Raw genomic sequence first — 18,773 nt, forward strand, 5'->3', positions numbered from 1 at the left:
CCCAGAAGCTGAGAAATCGGGTGCGGTCAGTAGATTTATGCTTGGTTAATTCAGGACAGGAGCAGCTGCCAATTCAGATGTACTAGAAATTGCCTTTCCCTTGCCAGTCTTCAAAACAGAACTTCCTTGTGCATTTCCAGTTCTGCTCCAAGTTCTTTGTTTTGTCGCTATTGTTGGGGTTTCTGTTTTCATAGTCTGCAGTGGACATTACTCAGATTCGAGAGCTACAGACACAGCTGGAGGAAGTGAAGAAAGAGAAACAAAGTCTTCAAGAGAAAGTAAGTCCTCCCCCTTCCCTTTAAGGCTCAAAATATCTGGCAATAAGGTACATCTGCCCAGTTACTAACTCAGACCTGGAGCAGACAGGCAATGAAGGGCTTCAAGAATCACTCTGTCCTTTGGCGTCTCATTGCCAATCCCTTTATTGCCATAGATCACTGGACTTAATGAGTATCAGAGGGGCAGCTGTGTTAGTCTGTATCCACAAAAACTTAGTGAGATACTCCGATCCCCTGGAATACTCTCATACGTAGGCATGTATAAGAATCCACTGAAGTTCTGAGTGTCAGTCCTGAAATATAGGCTCTTTGGTGAGCTAATGTCCTTGGGGTGAATTCAAATGAAATGTTTACTTGCTTATTGTCAGGAAATATCTCCTCTGTACAATACCACGGTCCCACTCCTCTTCATAACACACTGTCTACGTCTGTAAGAGCAATAAAACAAGCACAAATGTAAAAGCCTCCTTTTAGCTGCTGTAAACACTGCTTAGTATTGACTTTCCTCAGGGCAAAGGTGGGAAACTGGGTCAAACTGCATGTTCAGGAAATCTATGGAAACCTGCAAGTGAACTTTCCTTGGGACTGGGGAAAATTCACACTTAAAAGGTTTTTTGAGAGTTGCAGAATTTACTGCACATTCTCTTTGCTGTTGCAGTTTCTTGAGTTATGATGTTCTCTGTGCAAGATCACAAGCCAGCCTCGTGCTGGGCACCACACCAGGGACAGAGGGAATATGCCTCCTTCCACAACCTGAGTTGGGGACTGTTCTTCCCTGGTCATGGCACCATGGCTCCAGGCCTGTACAGCGTGTCTTTAATATTAATCACTCGAGGAGTGCCATTGACTGAGTGCTTTGCTATCCCAGGCATCAGGAGTCGGACTCACTCACTGTAAGACAGAGTGGTGGGTTTGACAGGCAGTTGGACAAAATAAGAACTATTTCCCCTGTCTGGGCCCAAAATAAATTTTGAACCAAACTTTTACTGAGGTTTGAAAAGGGCTGGTTAATTTCCCCCCTCGTTGTTTTTGAGCCTTGGTCTAATCGTCTTTCCAAGGCTGCCTCTGCAGTTCCAGGTGCCAGCCAAAATCCTGCCCTGGGACCAAGTGCACAATTTCACACATGCACCGTCCTCGAAAGATGTGAGAGGAGAAAACCCCCACCCAGCTGGGTGAAAATTTGCCAACATTTTTCTGTTTGTAAAACCACAGAATGTAATGAATTGTTTTCACGATCTTCACACAAACAATACCACAGGAAGCTTGGGAGTATGGCTGCCATCTTCGAAGTACAAAAAAAAGCGGGACATCAGGGATAATCCTGAGCCCATAAAACTGGACAGCTGGCAGAGTGTAGTGAGGGCCCTTACAGATTTTCCAGGTCAGTTACCTCAAAAAAGTGATGTTCCTGGGAAACCCTGGACAGGTGCCGACCCCACTTGGGCAGCAGCATCTTTCTGTACAGCGTGGCACCTAAATGCAGCCCTTGCACTTCCAGTGTGCTCTGAGAAGGAACTGTTGGAATCTCTCTACCCCTAGTGGATCTGGTGCAGTCATGAGAAGTCTGCAGGGCAGACACAAGGGCAGAGCGGAATTATGAGCCCTGCCTTTCCCCCACCCTCTTCTCTAAAATAGCTGCAGGCTGCTCGGGCCCGGATTGCATACGTGGAGCAGTCGATGGTCGAACGCTCCATCGTCAGTCGACAGGAAGCAGTGATCTGCGACCTGGAGAACAAGCTGGAGTTTCAGAGTGTGCAGATCAAGCGGTTTGAGGTAGGGCGTATTTCTTAGCCTCTTGCTTGCCTCTGACACACAACGGGAAAATCCCTGTGGAAAAAAAGGGGCTGCCTTTGGGACAGGCATGTGCGCTGGCAGTGCCTTCTCCCGTCCCTCTCCTGCAATGGCCTGTCCTGGGGATCGATTGGCCTGCACCACGGTGTGCTCCAAAGCCATGCAGCCCCATCTGGTGTGGAGGGAAGAGGCCAAGTGGCTCACAGCATCGTGCAGAGAGGCTCTGGAAACCAGAGCAGACTCCTAGCCCTATGAAAGTTGCAGTGGGATCTTTCCTACCCAGAGCAGAAAGCAGCTCGTGTGGTCACATCTGTAATGCTCCCAAAGCACGGAACCCTCTGCATTGCCCTTGGAAGGGTGAGAGCCCGAGTCAGCTCAGGCCTTCGCTTTTGGAATCTGTGGCTCTGACCAGTCTGGGTATTTCATACCAGTGAGGTTAACTATTCATGCTTTATTTTACTGACGTATTTACCGCAAGCCAGCAGCATGCTCAGTGCTGTAAAAGCATGGAAGGAAATACGGCCCTGCCCCAAGGTGTATAGCAATATACTTATTTACTACTTAGCACGTTGATCAAAGTGCCTTTCAGAAGGTGTCACAGGACTGTATGGCATAGTCCAAAATCCAGCACATTAAAACCGGTCAAGGTATGGTAGGTACATCAATATACATATAGAACAATCTAGGCGCTTAAAACCCGGGACTATATTTGTTTATGCTCACTTCCTTTCATGTCATGAGATAAAATATAAATATTCATTCCCTCCCACCCCCCACTTACATGTGACTAATTGAGGGGAGGCCAAGAACGTGTAGTAGGGTCACTTCACAATGATGGCAGACTAAGACAGCCCTGAGCAGCTGAGCATGGCCCAGCAGGAGAGCTGTCTCTAAAGGAAAGGCATTTCTGAGTTACCCAGGAGGCACTGGTGGCTCTTAATTTCCTTCATGCTGCTTAACCCTTTGTGTCTGTGAACCCCAAAGCTCATTCTCTGGCAGCCTCCTGTGAGGTCATTGCCATCACTAGGGTGTCCTTGGTGCGGATCCCCTCCCATCACCTCCTCTTTGATCCCATCCATCCTCTGACACCTAAGCTGAGATACAGACACCAAGAGGCCTCGGGAAATGACAGGCCGCTTCTATATCGGAGCCTTTCTGGTCACATTGCCACAAGCCTTGCTTTTATCCTCCCTGCAGTTCCTGCCTATCTGATCCAGAGTAGCAGAGTCCATCAGCTGCTCTGTGGTGAGATGTAGCTAGAACAGGCTCTGTGACCTGGACTCCACTGAGAGTTCCTGGAGCGATTCTTCAGAGATCATGCCTTCCATCATTCTGCATTTGCCAGTGGCACTGCACAGTGCCAGCTTCCAGTTAGTCCTGTCATGGGTGCTGTGACTGATCCTGGACCTGAAGGCTGGGAATGCTAATGTGAGCTGTTGTTTTAAATGAAGGATAGCTGAGAGATCAAAATATTTGTACAGTACCATGTGTTTGTCTCAGTCTGGTGAGTTCTAATGTGTCTGCTTTAAACATGGAGTGGGGTGGAGGGGAAGGGAAATATACCAGCAGGATGGGAAAGGAGAGAGGAAATGTGATGCAATGCGGTGCTTGCCTCCCAAATTGTTTCCCTGCTCTAGGCGATGGGTAATGAATGATGGGACACTGTGTGCCACTACGGTCTACCCTGCATTCCACACAAGATTGCAACGTGATTGGAGCACTGCTGAAGCTCTCAGGGTTCTTAAAACTGCCCCCAATAAGTGCAATGGGCTGTGCAATGAAATTAAAGAGCCATCATTTTAAAGCCACCGAAGGAAACAGTGCTTTGAGTAGTTCACAGTCAGCCTGTATGGGATTCATTGCATCGCAGGGTCACTGAGACAAGCACGGGCTGCTTAATATCATGACCATTACGAGCATTGGCGGCATACAATACAATACAGTGTATTGATACAATGAGTAGTATATATAAACTTCATGCTTCATGGCATCAGCTGACTTTCTGTAGGGGTCAGAAAGGGAGAGCATTCCTCCAACTACATCACTATAAAAGATTAAAGAAGGGGAAAAAACGCTTTGTAATCCTTTATTTAAGAAAACTCCTTTGCCTTTTGTCCCCCTCCCTATCACTCCAGATGCTTGTCCTTCGGTTGCGGGACAGTGTAATAAAGATGGGAGAGGAGTTGGAGAAGGCTGCAGAGTCGGAGGCTCGAGAGAAGGAGAACACCAAGTATTACCAGATGCGCATGGAGGAGATGAAAGCAGATATGAATGAGCTGGTGCAGAGAGAGCTGGAAGCCAGTCGCAGGCGTTTGGAGCTGGTAAGAAGAGGAGTGGGCTATCATATAAGAGAGGGTATTGCCTTGTGTCAGATGCCAATGGACTCTCCTGGGCTGGGGTGCTGGGAAGGGCGCATTGCAGCATCAGTAGCTCTTTACCCCTCATGAATATGGCTCATTTTTTTCAGATGGTCAAGGATGGTTATCGCTTGACCAGGTCTGCATTGTTCTGAGGTATCCATCACTTGGGTGCTTAGATACTTGGCTGGATTTATTCTGGACTTGTGTTGCCTTTTAGTGGTTAGTTAGAACATAATTGCCAGAGTGCGTGTACGGTCTGGTGCATGGGAAGCAGAGACATGCATGAGCTGCCATGGCAGATGCAGGTTTAAAATTCATGCTGCCCCACGTCTTGGGGCCTTCTAGATAGAAACCGATTTCTATCCAGCAGTCTTTCACGCGAGTGCTGCTCTATGAAATCTGATAGTTGGCACATATAACAACATACCCTGGGGAGGGGGATGCTGTGATGCTGGAAAATAAATTATGTCCTGAGTTGTGCTATCTAATTGGCCTAGACTAGCCAGTTTGCTCTCAGTCACAGCATGCAGGGGGTGTGTGTGGGGGGGTCCTGTAGAGTTTGCAGCACCCATTGCTGTCTGTCGCACACAGTTTTTTCTTTGGAAGCCTCCCAGTAACCTGCAGATTGGCCCAAGGGTCCCAGAACAACAGGTAATTTTCTGCTTGATGTTCTGTGTGCCTGGTATTTCCAGATAGGTCTAACCAATTTATTGTTGGAGTTAGCCCTCAAGCAAGATAAGTCATGTTTTACGGGCCACTTCCTCCCACTGCTTGTCCTGGATTTCTCTAATGTCAGCCACATCAGGTTTGGTTTTGACAAGCAGAGCGCTGCGAGCAGTCAGCGCAGCTCGCTGGTGGTGCTGTATATCGCTGTCCCTCCCCTCTCGTCCCCAAACCATTTAACTGAACCTGTTATTCTGGCTCCCTAGCATCCCACTCTTCATGTAGGTTTGGCCAGTGCAGCTAGGGCAGTCCCTGTACTCATTGGTTTGATCAAATAAAGGAATTGCTTTGCCTGCTCAGCTCCAATAAATACTGAGAACGTTAGCCAGGCGAGTGCTGGTTGGGAATTTTCCAACAACACAGAGTTTTTTCAGACAACGCCGATCTGTCAAACCTGAAATGTTTTATGCAAATGTCCAGTTTCGATGAACTGTCATTGACTCGCAGGCAGGATTCCAGGTGGACTACCAGGTTTTGCAGCTCCAGAGCATCCCTGCTGTGCAGACTGGGGCCTGCTGGCCTGAGAGTCTGCAAGCCTGGGATAGTCTGTGTGGCAGAGCTGCCCTGAGGCCATGGGCTCTGGGTGCCCCGGCATCTGCTGACTGAAACTGATAATGATTCTTGTCTGTTTACCGGCTGCCAGTGGTGACACTGAGCAGAATACGGACGATCTCCATCAGCAGCTGCCGGGGCCCCGGGAACACATTTTGTTTCAGAAACACTGTGTATCAGTGTTTCCAAAATGAAAAGTTTTCAGAATTTCCAGTTCACAAGAAATTTTTTAAGAATGTGGTTTATTGGACGAGGACCGAGAAAGAGATGTTGCAGCCTTAGGCCAGCACGTGTGTAATCATGAGTGTGGTGCCCTCGGCCATCCACCAGCAGAGGAGCTGGGAGTAGCTGTGTTTCTGCCATCGCCCTGCAGATCCTGAACGTTCGTGCATTTGCAGTATCATAGAGGGTGTAACACATCATTTCCTGTGTTAATTTTCAAGGGAAGGGGCGGATTTGGGGGATGTTACTTCATGAGTGATTATTATTGATGTAAAAAGAAAAGGAGGACTTGTGGCACCTTAGAGACTAACCAATTTATTAGAGCATAAGCTTTCGTGAGCTACAGCTCTGTAGCTCACGAAAGCTTATGCTCTAATAAATTGGTTAGTCTCTAAGGTGCCACAAGTCCTCCTTTTCTTTTTGCGAATACAGACTAACACGGCTGCTACTCTGAAACCTATTATTGATGTAGTATTTTATTACAGGCTTTCAGTAATCGAGTGTGACTTGTTGCCTGGTGTGACTTGTTGCGTGGTATTCCCTTCTCCTCTATGCGAGGGGAGGATGCTTTCTCATCCTATTCATAACTGTGAACCCCACATACTCTCCTGTTCTTCACTGCATAGCATCCCTGGCAACCAGAGCAATTGCTTACATAGAAGAGTAGACCTCCATTCGTCACTCTCCCAGCATGTGTTCTGTTGTAACATGGGGCCACAGTATGGAAAAGGTTGCAAACCGCTGATCCAGAATGATCTGTAGTAAACTGTTCTATTCACCCAGCTGCCCTATCCCTCCTTCCCCATCTCGTGGTGTTGAACAGAGGCACAAGTAGGAGCTATCCACAATGGCCAGTGTGTCTTTGTGCATTGAGAGAGGAAGGGAGAAATTTGAATGGAAAGAGACTTAACTCATGTCACAAGTTTCCCTTTTGCAACCATTCATCTGAACTGTACAGCCCGCAAAAGAGAGGACTTTCTCCATCCAAGTAGCACATTAATCAGTTGTGATGAACAATTCACCTGCTCTAAATTTACAAAATCATGGCCAGATTTAGACTGAAGCTAAAAAGAGAAAATCAGGGCAACACTGATTCATTTTCACTTTTCAGTCTCCTTCAAGCTTTTATTTAACAGTGAGTGACAAACCCACCATGAAAGGAAAAGGCATTCATAAAATACCTGCTTCTAATATGGCTGTCATCCCAGCAACTTTTGATACCTGCCAGACAGCAACGATTCCCTTTGTTTACTAAAACAACAAAGTAGATTTCATCATTTATTTTAGCAAAAGTGCCATCCCTGATGCCCCCAGGAAAAGGTGTTTTAGTCTGAGTGATTTTTGTTGCGGGGGGCTCAAACACACTTTGTCTTAGGTATGTTTGTAGGCAAATTTTGTATAGATGGCCAGAAAATTCTGTCTAGAAAGGACCCACTTTCCCCCAGGAATGAAAGGAAATCTATCAAATGTTCCGATCAATTTCTTAACTGTATCTGAACCAGCTCTAGGCTGCACTCACAATTAAAGAGCACTGGATACTTGGCTAATTCCAAGAATGTGTATTTGCCATTTTTGCAGACTCTAGTGGTTCAGCTAATTCAGAAGGGCATTCAGTAGAAATGCATCATTTTTGAAACCTTGGATGTTGTCTTTTAGAAGAGTGCGCAGATTCTGTTAATTGTGTTTGGAAAATATAAGCATAAACATAAACAAAGGATTTTTGAATGCTTCATGGAGACATTTATGGGGCTGATGTAACACAACACCTGATACTTTAATTTCTAGGGCTAGGTTTTGAAGAACCTAAGGCATCAGAGAGAATCCTAGTTTAGATGTCTCCCTGAGGCAACACAAAAATCCCGTAAAAATAACAGAGCCATAAGCAAAGGCTAAAGACATGTAGGTTGATTTAAATTTACCCAGATACCAAGATATCTGAGTTTGTCTGACATCTGCTACACAAATACATGAGCCTAAAGGAAAGCAGTTAAGGAACACTGCTATGCTGGGAGGTAAGGCCCTTCAGAAAGCATTTAGGCATATCCAATGCCCATTGCCCAGGCTAGTGAAATGAGCCAAAAAAACCTCTCTTTTTCTGGTGGAGGTGGGGATGGACCATCGTGTGTGGAGGGGTTGGATGAAGACCTTCTAGTGAGTTATGTTGGAATCCAGTGAGTATTTTGAGCAAACACTAATTCCCTGAGAGCAAGAGGCTTTATGGCAGCAGAGTCTAATATTCCCTGAAAGTGAAGACATTCCTTAGGACTGTGTGTACTTTTAATAATGTTTAAATAAAACATTGCAGGAGAACTGTGATCTCAGTGCCCAGCCGTGCTTGTCAACTGGTGGTGAGAACATAAATAGTGAATAGACAACCATGTATGCCTCTGCTCCTGCTAAATCCAACATAAATTATAAATCCTGCATGAATTATTCACTTAACAGTACTTAAGCCCTAGTCTGCACCAACCAAAATAAATAAATGAAATAAACACATTTCTTCCTTCGTCCTATGTCGCGTTTGGCCCCTCATTCCACTAAGTGAATTGGAGAAATGGATGGAAGAGACTTATTTGTTGTGCAGGTGGATTTTCAAAATTCAGTGTTCCTTCTAAGAGTGCTAAACAGTGCATTTGCCATGCTCAGATATGAGTGAATACATAAAATGTCAATAGCTCACGTCTCACAGTGGGGAAACCATATGAAAACATTTACGTGTAAAGGGAAATTCTTTCCCACCATTCCACTAACTTAAACCAGTGGCAAACTTGCCCAAACTCACTGTTTCCTCATGGAGATTTTTTGTAAAAGGTCTGTACAGTGGAACAAAACTGATGCTCTGTGCGCAGGAGTGCAGGCTGGGAATGTGCTGCTTTATTCCAACTGCATCATAAAAAAAACAAAGTAAAATTGAATGTGCTGGGGGTGCGGGAGGGGGAATGGCTCCCACTGACGGGAGGACTGGAACATAGATACATCTCCTAATACTTTGGGTAATCCAGTTTTCCCTATGGTGACCACTTTACTACAGAGTTCAGATTAAGAAAAGGAGGACTTGTGGCACCCTTAGGGACTAACAAATTTATTTGAGCATAAGCTTTCGTGAGCTACTGCGGCTACTCTGAAAAGAGTTCTGATTGGTATCAGTGCCTTAGTACTGACTTGTGCTTTGTGGGGATGCTACCTTGGCATCTGAGCTGGGCCGTAGGGCTGGAATTTCAGTCTGAATCCACAGGCTCTTGGTGAGTGACTCAAATCTGGACATTTCGGGGATAGGAGCCTCCAGGTCCCTATTCCATTAACCATTGTGGAAAATTCAGACAAGGCACAAGGATTTGTTGGCCCCAAGGCAAAAGGGCCAGGAGCCATAACATTTGCTTTGCTTTATTAATCCTCCACATGAGAGGGCCTTATTTACAAGAGCCCACTCTGACTTTAGTTTTTGGTGCTTGCTTCCTTGTGGAGTGAGTGGCGTGTGCTCAAGGGCCTCTTGATCTCGTCTTCTGTTGTGTGGGGGAAAAGTATCCTCCCAGAAGCTATGTCTCCTCCTCCTGAAGGGTGGGGATCTGCAGGACATGCTCAGGGCTGCTGGCTGCTTCTCTTCTCTCCGCCGCAGTGCTGAGCGCCCAGAGGTTAAAAGGGTTAATCCCAGCCACCTGCTCTCTCTGTGCTACAGCAGAAACTGAAATCCTCTTCTCTTTTTTGACATGACCCTAAGTTATCTGACTATTTAGAATAAACTCTTGGGAGCTTAAAAGCCAACCCAGCTCTCTTCTAATCTGATGTGCACACTCGTTCATTATGGGCTTGACAGGGGAATTACAGGGTGAAATTCTTTGGCCTGTGTTATACAGGAGAGGTCGGAGACTAGACAATCATAAGGGTTCCTTCTGGCCTTAAATGTTATCGGGCAGATCTTCAGCTGGGTTAAACTGTCATAGCTGCAATTGAGGCCCCAATAGAGCTATGACAGTTTCCATCAGCTAAAGACCTGCCCCTGTACATCTATTAGTTACTGCAGGTTACCAGGCGCATGGTGGTCAGGTTCCATGCTGTGCTGTTACATAGGGGGATGCGTGAGTAGGAGTCGGTTGTAAGCGTGCTACGAGCCTTAGAGAGGCAGTGATGATTTTCAGGACGCCTATTCCCAGCTACCCCACTCTGAAGGTGGGTGAGAAGAAGCCCGCAGTGCCCGAGCATCCTAGGAGCGGCTGCAGGTGTCAGCTGTTGTCTCAGTAGCCATCTTTGAAAGGGCAGGGTCCTCTGGCAACTGCTGCGGGGCGTCTTCATTGCGTGCCTTGTCCCGGCCCTGCAGTTTTCAGGGCTAGTTTGTGCAGTGCTGGCAGGCATTCCCCTTTGCAACTGCAGATTTTCTAGCACAGAGATGGCTAAATGCATGACAGTGAGACTTTAATTATAATAACTACAGGTTTCCTAGATCCGCGTTTTAATTATTCATCCCATCACTACAAAGGTCATGTTAACACGCAGTGAATGCAAAGCACTTGTTGAAAGCACACCAGAGCGGATGCCTTGCAGAAGAGGTCCTCTTGTGCCTCACATGGTTACTGATTGAACTATTTACAGCTGCTTGTCTTTTAAGAGGGGAAAAAAATCTCCCTGCGGGCTGGGATTACAGCTTGAAGTGCAAAGAGGCCAACAGCACCAGTGGGAGTTTTCCACACGCTAAAATGCCCTCAGAGGCCATGCCGTGCCATGAAATTCTCTAGCGGAACAATCAGTAGCCATACGACATGCCCAGCTGACGTAACTGGGGCCCTACCAAATTCAGGGTCCATTTTGGTCAATTTCACGGTCGTGGGATTTTAAAAATCGTAAATGTCATGATTTCAGCTATTTAAATCTGAGCTGTCAGGGTGTTGTGCTTGGAAGGGTGCTGACCCAAAACGGAGTTTGTGTGTGTGTGTGTGGGGGGGGGGGTGTCGCAAGGTTATTGTGTGTGTGTGGCGGGGTTGCGGTACTGCTACCCTTACTTCTTGCTGCTTCTGGCGGCGGGGGAGACTTCAGAGCTGGGCGGCCGGAGGGTGGCAGCTGCTGCCCGGGATCCCGGCTCTGAAGGCCGAGCCACGGCCAGCAGCAGCGCAGAAGGAAGGACGACATGGTCTGGTATTTCCACCCTTCCTTCTGCGCTGCTGCCTGCAGAGCTGGGCGCCCGGCCAACAGATGCCGCTCTCCAGCCGCCCGGCTCTGAAGGCAGCGTGACACCCCTAAAATAACCCTGTGACCCCTCTGCAACTCGGTTTTGGGTCAGGAGCCCCAATTTGAGAAATGCTGGTCTCCTCCGTGAAATTGGTATAGAATAAGGTAAAAGCCCCCAAAAGACCAGATTTCACGGTCCGCGACCCGTTTTTCATGGCCGTGAATTTCTTAGGGCCCTAGACATAATAGGCACACTTTCTTTCCCTAGGCTGGGCTCTCACCATGGTCCTGCCTCTTCCCAGAAGTGTGGGGGTACCCCTAGGTTTGGGAGGAGTAGCAATGAGAGAGAGGGGGCACCCTTTTCACAGTTCATGCAGGACATTGCCTCTCTGTAAGCTGACAAGTGTCTGGCAGGTAAGGGTAACGGTGCAATCCGATAGCGGCATCCTGGAAGCATTTGTGTAACTGTAGTGTCTGTTTCAGAGGAGCAGCCGTGTTAGTCTGTATCCGCAAAAAGAACAGGAGGACTTGTGGCACCTCAGAGGCTACAGCTGATGCTCAAATAAATTGGTTAGTCTCTAAGGTGCCACAAGTCCTCCTGTTCTTTTTATAGCATCTGTGAAGTTCAGTGGAAAGCCTCCAGTTTTTCACAGCTAAGAGTCAGACCTAAGCAGGACCATTCTGCACATGCTGGATGTGTTGCTAACACGGCCCTTGTAAATAAGGAATATGGTAAGCTGTGATCTGCAGGAGAACTCATCTGACCTGCACATCCCGGGCCACTGAACCCCACCTACCCCCTTGTACTGAACCCAATAACCTGAATTAGTCTAGAGTATTACAGCCTTTAGGCGACTGCACTTACTGTGTGCTATGGACAGACGATACCATCAGTGCCTGAGGCCCCTGCAATGGCAGGGAACTTCTTTGGTGAGGTATACCCAGATGAGTATCTGTATACCCAGATGATCCCAGCAGTGCTAGCAATCTCCTGCCCTGCTTCATCGTCCCAGGCCCAGACTTCCATGGAGCACCCGCAGAAGGGCCTCAGATGGGAGCCTGGGATAGGAGTCAGGGATGGTGCTGATTGATAGCAAGCTTCCCATTCTCCCTGGGTAAGGGATATCTTGGGCCAGGATCAGGGAATCAAAGAGAACGACAGCTGGCAAGAGTGTTCTCCAAGACGCCGTGTGTGCTGTGGCGGGGGAATGACTTGCTAAGTTAGAACCATCTAGACCTGCACTGAGGCTAAAGTTTCCAGGCTGTAATATGGATTCCTGGTGTAATAATTAGTCCTCTGCCTCAGGACCTGGTTAGCAATGTCAGCCGCTGTGTAGCCTTCCCCTGGCTTTCAACAAGTTCAGCAGCATGCAGGTGGCCAGATTCTGATCTCAGTTAAGGTGCTTCTGAGATGCTGCTGCTCCCACATCACACAATGTGGCAGAGACGAGAATCTGACCTTTACCTTAAAACCAAGTATGTACAAGTTTACTTTAACGTTTCTAAATATTTCTTCTATTAATAGATGTGAAACTTTGAGCACTGTTAACTATTTTAAGTGAGATCTCAAGTATTTCTTCAAAAAATCCCATCTGGAAGGTATTTTAGGCTACAGTCACAGTGTAAATAACACCTTTTATGGTTCTCATGACAGAAGATAGCCTTCCTAATTACAGTAGTGTTATCAGCGTGCTATCCAGAATGGCTTAGCACATTATAGCCTTGGTGTTTACAAACTGTTTTCATTTGCAGGGCTTAATGATTTCTCAGTCTTTGCTGGGAGCTTGATAGAAGAAATACAGGATATTTATACTTGTAGTGAGGTGTATGAACTGCTCCTGGATTCTCAAAGGGGTTGCCCTATAAAGCAAATTAAAGGACATCAACAGAATTTTAACTAAATGCTTTGAACAGCCAATGACCAGCTTACAGTCCCCATCTCTGAACATTTCTGGCACAAGTCTGTTGGAGTTGTGCCTTTCCCTAAAAGCTAATGACTTTAGCTAAATTTAACCACAGATGATATCCAGCAAAGTCAATCTCTCTAAGCCTCACTGTGAGATGGGAGAGCATGATATGAAAAGCTTTTATTGGGCAATCTACCTTAGCATAATTAGATCCATTGCATATAAGACGTGTGGTTTTGTTTCGTCACTGGGGAAAAAATTTCTATAGCACTTAGTTGGCCCTTGCAGTTGCTAGTACCAATTGCAAATAAAGCCTGTATCTGAGAGGTTAGAAACAGATACTCATCTTGTCTCCCCTGAGACTTAGACGGGAAATTTTGTCACGTCAAACTTGCTGAAAACCTCAAAGTTAATTACTTAATTAAAAATAATATTGATTGATGAATGCTGCAAGTGTACATTAAATTATTCAAATAGAGCTGATCCAAACATCTTTAATTAGATTACACTTCACTTAAAGGTGGATGGGAAATTTGACAAAGTTTATGTTGCGACAGCAGAATACACACAAAAACAACAGAGACATGAAGGAACCATAATCCATTTTCCAAGTCTTCTGACCACAAATCCATTATAGACTAAGCCACACAAAATTATTTCATTTTGGCTAATCTCTGCTTTGCCTTATCTTGAAATGATTTTGAGGCCAACTAAACACCATTTGAGTTGTAAGAAAGAAAGGCTTGTAAATCCCTTTTCAGAGCCTTGGAGCTGGCTTAGGCTGATGAAGCAGCAAGTGGGATGGGCCGGTAGGATGTTGTTCTTCATCATTGCCTGGGTGGGTTATTCCCATGCAGGAGACTGGAGACTCCCAGTGGAGAGTAGCCCCTGTGTAGGGAGAATCTGCACTGGTGTGGAGCAGACATAGTCTGGGGTAAGAGTGACTGTGCCATGGACGGGGGGGAAAAGACAGTTTGGGGGTGCCAAAGTTGAGCCCCACTCCACCCACCCTCCCCTGGCAGAAGGGACCTTTCTCCAGCGCTGCCAGCAGCCTACCTCAGAGTGGGCACCTCCTGCTGGCCCGGGTGGCTCTGAATAAGGAAGCTGGAACGTGCTCCCATTTTTCAGTGCACCTGAGCCCAGCTTTGACCGAGCAGAGAGCCTGTGAGCCAGCACTTGCAGCTTCCTTTTGATTGTATCCTGGGGGCGCTGCCCGCACACCCTGCCCAAGGGGGCCTTGCCAACGTTAACTTTCTGGAATTGCCACCAAAGTCAGCGTGAGCTCCCTCGCTGGGTGTGAGCGGGCTGAAGCTATGGAGAGTGGCTGCCTCTCTGGCCCCAACTCCTACCACGGCTTCCCCAGGCCCAGGTGGTTTCCCAGCCCTTCCATCTGGTCTCTGCCTGGATCCATCCGATTTTCATCTCTTCTTTCCACAGAGGCAGAGGGGGAGGATCTGTCCTCCTGCTACAAACATACCTGTATCTGGGGTCTGGCAGGTCAAGCCACAGACAGGCCTCAGCATGGCTCAAATCTAAACATGATCTAACACCGCGGGTGGTTCTCACCACAGAAAAAACATCTCATTGTCTAGCAACAACTCTACGCGAGGCTTGAGCTTGACAGGATTGTTGGCCCGGCGCTCCCACTGAGAAACAGACTTCCAAGGGGGGCTCTCTGTGCCAAGAGGATGCTATCTCGCATCCAGGTCTTGAAGACCACAGTGCATGGGTGTAACTCAGTCCAACACAAGTAAAGGAAATGCAGAATAGGCTTGTGATTTGGATTTTCTCCTGCATGTCTGTCAAAACTGCCATCAGGTGTCAATAAATAAATGTCTTACTAGTTCCCTGATGCCTTGACAGATCCAAGCAACTCCATTTGCAGGCTCAGCAGGATTCTGTCATTCCCTATTTATGGTTTCATCTGCAAGTGACCTTTAGCATTGGACAGTCCAGTCCAAACTTTGGTTTTAGGTACGGAGTGGGCCCTTTGGCTGGTGTTCTCCCAGCCCACTGCAGAGCAGAGAGCTTTGAGGGAGCATTTGAGCAGTGGGCATGTCAGAGTTATAAACATTCATCTGGTGTACACAGCCCAGGAGTGACAGGCTTCCTTTTCTGGAATTTGTATGTTTCTAAACCATTTCTCCCCAATAATGTTTAAACACCTTGTTGCTGTCCATTTGTTATATTTGTTAGAGCTGTGCAAATACTGCAAAAAACCTAAATATTTGTTCATGTTTTTAAAGGAATGTGTTTTGTCTGAGTTTTGCCTTAGTAGTGTTTTCTTTCTGTGATTATTTCAGCTGTTGATAAATTGTATAGTCAATTGCTTGACTACACTTTGGGCCATTATGAAATATACTCTAGAGCCCAAATAACCAGTGTCAGTAAGGTTCATTAATATGGTGCAGGAAAAAGATTCTACCAGTCTACGAAGAGCAATGCCGTGGAGTGATGGTGCTTTCACCTTTCATAGAAGGTGTGATTCCCAAAGTTACAGCCCTAAAGCCATCTTTATATACCCTATTTGTGTACCAGTAAAAGGTACTATATATGTGACCTGAAACTAGATTCAATTAATCAGCTTTTTACCCTGTTCATTACCAGTACCATGGTATACCACCCATTCATCTTTTGTTCTGAACCCATGCATGCCTGGTAATGGTGCAGCTTTATCTTTGTTCTGGGTACAAGCATTCCAGGCGCTAAGGGGTATGAAGGCAGCTCCTAGGCTGGTACCAGGATAAAAAGATTTGTGAGAGTAACTTCTTATCCGTTGTAATGAGGAAACAATTATGTATCCTGATACTGACAGTTTTCCTATCTTAAGACAAAGCTTACTTCAGCTACTGCAAGGTATTATGGGATACTTAGCATAAGTGAACATGATTATAATCAGATACAGACCCGTCTGGGCTATATAACTGCTATATTAATACTTAATAACATGTATGCTTAAATGCTTGGAAATATATATTGTGGGTAGTATTATCAGATAATATATATGTATGCTAGCCAGTATATATGAGTCAACATAGCCGCTGTGTTCACTGGCAGGAATGTTCTTGGAAAGAACATGTGTTTAAGTGAATATTGGAGACTGTGGAAGCAAATTCTGAATTTGCAGTCTTTGCTATTCACACCAGAAACCTGACTCTAAAAGTTATGCTCCTCCAGTGGGAGGAGCAGAAACAATACCATGTGACCTATGTATCCAATCAAACCTGAACATAGTTTGAATTTCAAATATGGAGCATTTGCAGCGAACTGCCAACAGACAGTTGTCTCCCGAAGAAGATTTTGTTGAAATAATTTCAAATGACCTTGAGAATGTCAGGTGCTCGTCAATAGGCCACGAACCATTAAATGAGGCAAATTGTATAAATTATCCACCACGAACTATTCACTGTGCTCTGATCATGCTCTTCTTGTCATCCAACCCATTGCAGCTGAGGGCATTTGCAGTTCTCCCCCTTTTATTTGCAGATGCCTTGGTCACTGCTGGCCTTGCTTTGCCTTCCCATTTCCAACACATAGAGGAGATTCTGCTCAGCTCGTCTTAGCTGGATTCAGTCGTGATTGCAAAAAGAAACCCAAAGCACAAAGCACCTTCATTTGGCCAAGTCAGGAGCATAACAAATTGCACAGCCTGGAAAGAGGCTTATCACACAACTTTAAATCATGTTGTCTTCTAGGCACTGGAGGTAATGCTGCATAATGTTATCAAACTCTAGAGCAAAAGCGCCAGATTCTGATCTCCATGACACCAGTAAAGGCAATGTAGTTACTCCTCTGGATTTACACTGGAGTAACTGAGAACAGAACCTGACCCACAATCAATAATTAAAGACTTCAAGAACCTCCAACCTGGAAAGCGTTTGACACTGACAGTGTTTCAAGCATGTTATCATGCATAATAAAACCCCATTGTCCTCGCATTCTCTCACTGCCTGTTGTACACAATGCACTTGTCTGTGACGTCACTGCTTGCTGCCGAATAGAAGGAAATCGCTGGTTGATCACTGGTTTGCTTTCACAGGTTTCCAGTGAAGCTAAACAGAGTGTGCTGCGTGACTTCCACTCGTTGAACCTCACGTCCCTATTTTTTTTCTGGAGCATTCACAAAGCAGAAACAATATTTTCCCAGCACAGCGTCTCTCTTTCTCTATGCCACACTGGGACATGCATGGCGGATCAGTCTGGGAATCACAGTGCCCACAAAGGACAATATGAAAGGGGACGTTCAAAGGAGTATTTGAGGCGAAGGGCGATCTCAGGGGAAAAGCATTGGGCTCATTTTCATAACTGAGCAGCATTGACAATTGCATTAGAAGGGCAGAGTTCCTTGCTTTGCTGATGACATATATTGCCAGAATTTTGATAATGTTTAATTAGATCAGCAGTAAATGGTCTTATATGAAATCTTATTTGGAAAATGCCACGGCTGGGAACTTTAAGCATGTGACAACAGTCACAGACCCACCAGAATGGAATGAATTGCAAAATTTTCTATACAGATTTTGAAGACAAGGTTTCCTCACTGAGACACATAGTTTTTTTTGCTACATATGGCTTTTGTTATACAATAACAATGGCAGCCTGAATTCTCTTCCCTGTTATCTTGGAAGACTTTAATTCATATTCCAAGTTGGGTAATATTAACCTCGGCTTTCTAAAATAAATGCTTTTGAACTATTGACTGTACAGTATTGTACAGGTTTTTTTTGACAGTGCTGTACATTAAGGCAATTTATCCACCCACGTAGTTGGTAGGAAAATCCAATTTGGGCCACTTTGCATAAATAGATGGTACATCTATCAAACAAAGTATATTTTAGCAGGAATTACAGTAATAATCGGGGTGATTTCCATAATTACAGGGTAAATACACATGAGATTAGTACAAACAGGAGACAGATTTTTAGAAAAGCTGCAAATATGGAAAGGTTCCTCCATCCCTTTAGCATCTAAAATCTTCTATAGACCAACCCACTACAGGCTAGTGCCACCTTGTCAGTGAACACCCAGCATCTGTCCTGTGCTTTACTGCAACAATTCTGTCCTCCATACACCTTCAACAAACTCCTTCTCTCCGCTTCCCCTGTTAGCTCAGCCAGCTCCCCGGATCCATCACCCTTTGCAATCCCAGCAGCCTTGCCTGCTTCCTGAGGTTCCAGTGGCCCTCTCCAACTAAACTGGTCACCCTTTAGCACCAGATAGGGTGCTGCATGGGACAGTTCTGTCCTGAATGAGAGGACGGACCAGACAGGAGCTGATTGGCCATCTCCCCTTCTAACCCTCTGTGAAGCGGGAAACACAGCCAAAGGCAGAAACAGCTAAGCTAATAACAAAACAACTGTCAAGCAGCAGAGCCTTGTTCGTCTTTGCCAGGGTGTGGCTGATCTGTGACTAGCCATTGGCTGGTTCCAGGAGTGTCTGGGCTCCGTGCGGCTGCACCGTCTGTTATCTACAGCTTCCTGTTGTGGCAGGGGATCGTCTTTGCTTTTGTTGGAAAGAGAGAGGGAGAGAGCGTTTCCCATGGCAGGCATGGTGCACTGATAGAGAAGGGCATGGGCATAACAATCCCACAGCTCGAATCCTTCCAACCCAGAGCCCCATGAGTTATTTCCTCGTGTCTGATAAGTGTGGTGATACACAATAGAGCAAATGGTCCTTTCAGCTGCGATATTCATTCCCTCTGTGCTCCTTGGTGTGACTTGAGGTGAATGAATTGCAACGCAAACCACTGGGGGTCATGCAGGCAGTGGGAGCGGTTGATT

At 46.1% G+C, this 18,773-nt stretch overlaps 1 protein-coding gene across 1 annotated transcript in view; it reads left to right on the plus strand.

Moving 5' to 3' along the window:
* MYO18B (myosin XVIIIB) overlaps positions 1–18,773 on the plus strand; it is a 183,793-nt gene that overhangs the window by 124,840 nt on the left and 40,180 nt on the right. The window contains exons 35-37 of the mRNA XM_084648640.1: positions 195–278; positions 1,914–2,051; positions 4,205–4,390. Coding sequence (XP_084504766.1) covers positions 195–278; positions 1,914–2,051; positions 4,205–4,390 — 408 coding nt within the window. The remainder of the gene's footprint in view (positions 1–194; positions 279–1,913; positions 2,052–4,204; positions 4,391–18,773) is intronic.

This window comes from Lepidochelys olivacea (assembly GCF_965140295.1).
Source record: "Lepidochelys olivacea isolate rLepOli2 genome assembly, chromosome: 15".
In the NCBI taxonomy this organism is placed as follows: Eukaryota; Metazoa; Chordata; order Testudines; family Cheloniidae; genus Lepidochelys; species Lepidochelys olivacea.